Source organism: Pseudomyrmex gracilis, unplaced genomic scaffold (genome assembly GCF_002006095.1).
Source record: "Pseudomyrmex gracilis isolate BER0280 unplaced genomic scaffold, ASM200609v1 scaffold_280, whole genome shotgun sequence".
NCBI classification, from domain to species: domain Eukaryota; kingdom Metazoa; phylum Arthropoda; class Insecta; order Hymenoptera; family Formicidae; genus Pseudomyrmex; species Pseudomyrmex gracilis.
The window spans coordinates 178489-179961 of record NW_018020864.1 but is presented as its reverse complement, the minus strand read 5'-3'; the positions used below and the strand labels follow the sequence as shown (position 1 = coordinate 179961).

The window sequence follows — 1473 nt, the reverse complement described above, 5'->3', positions numbered from 1 at the left end:
CGCTACGTAGCGCTAACTTCGGCTAAACACACCCATTATCTCTCGACCGTTGTGCAACTGTTGAGTTGTCTGAACGCACCCAAAGCCATATTTGGGTGCGTTCAAACAACTCAACAGTTGCACAACGGTCGAGAGATAATCACTTCTGATTGGATCATACTCTTGGAACCGCATTCAGATTTTGAAGAATAGTCCTATCATAAGTGAGGATCTCTCAACCGTTGAGTTGTCTGAACGCACCCTTTCACACTACATAAAACTGGCGCGCTTATTGGTAGCTTTGAGTAAGTTTCTGACTTTTCCAAAATTTGTTCGATGAATTGGTGTCAAGTTGCGCTCCGTTTCTATATAAATAATATGTGTAAAGAATAAACGTGTAAATGCATTTTTGGAATATCTTTGAACGTTTATATTCCCTGAGTTTTACAGTTTTCGTAAAATGAATCGCTCGATAAACAATGCTGTCAAGCCGGGAAGTAGTAACGTCATATGTACACCGCGGACTCCGCGAATGCAACAACGACAGAGATTCGATTTAAGTACCAGGCCGGAAGAAAACGAAGAACTTGATATTTCAGGATTACACGGTATATAAAACGCTTTATATGTTTTTTTTTTTTTTTTATATAATTAAAACCGGAATTTTTAATTGATATGTGTCAAAGTTAGAATTATACAATGGAACCAAAAGTTAAGTATTACAATGAATACAAACTTTAACCTAACCTATCCTATCGGTTTGGGAAGTGATTGGTATTGGGATTTTTTCTTTATTTTTGTTAATTTCCCCCATCCCCACTTTTTAGCAAAAATAATTCTGCGTTTGCGTAAAAATAATGGAAGAGTACAACATTGCTGTATATAGGCAAGTATATACAAGTACTGTATATACAATCGAAGTAGCGTTAAAAAAACTTATCAATCTCTTATTCTTCATTGAACGTAGAGTTAACTTCGAAAATTGTTAATGTTACTTAACCTCAAATAGATTGTTTATTAGATTTGACAGGTCAAACATGGAATGTTTATGCCGTGTCTGCTCTGTTTGGTTTCCAAAAAGATGATGTCCATCTCAAATTATATTCCAAGAGGTTGAGAGAAGAAATCGCAAGTAACTTGACTCGCGAAAACGTTACTTATGACGCAAAGATTTCTCTTGAGGCAAATTGTGTTTACAAACCAAATCACGAAAACCATCCAGCCATCAAGGTTTTAACTAAAAATAAAATATATTTTATCAATTATCAATTATTATTTATCAATTATCTCATATTTAATTGCATTGTATTATATGTACATAATATGTATAATATACAACAGGAATCAAATAAGGCCGATACGAGCCATTCGCAGGATGTTTGTGCGAAAACTATGTGTGTACATATATATATATATAAATGTAACGAATTCTACTTGTAAATTTAAAATTAGTTAGGGGGGTATCCGGGGTTTTCCATATGTGAGATGCAAATC

The 1473-nt window shown here is 34.4% G+C and overlaps 1 protein-coding gene across 1 annotated transcript in view; it reads left to right on the top strand.

The window, feature by feature from the left end:
• The first annotated feature begins 235 nt into the window (after positions 1-235).
• Positions 236-1473, top strand: part of LOC109859743 (centromere protein L-like) — a 4414-nt gene continuing 3176 nt past the window's right edge. Inside the window, exons 1-2 of the mRNA XM_020438276.1 lie at positions 236-587; positions 1001-1209. Of these exons, the coding sequence (XP_020293865.1) occupies positions 440-587; positions 1001-1209 (357 nt within the window). The 5' untranslated portion in view covers positions 236-439. The remainder of the gene's footprint in view (positions 588-1000; positions 1210-1473) is intronic.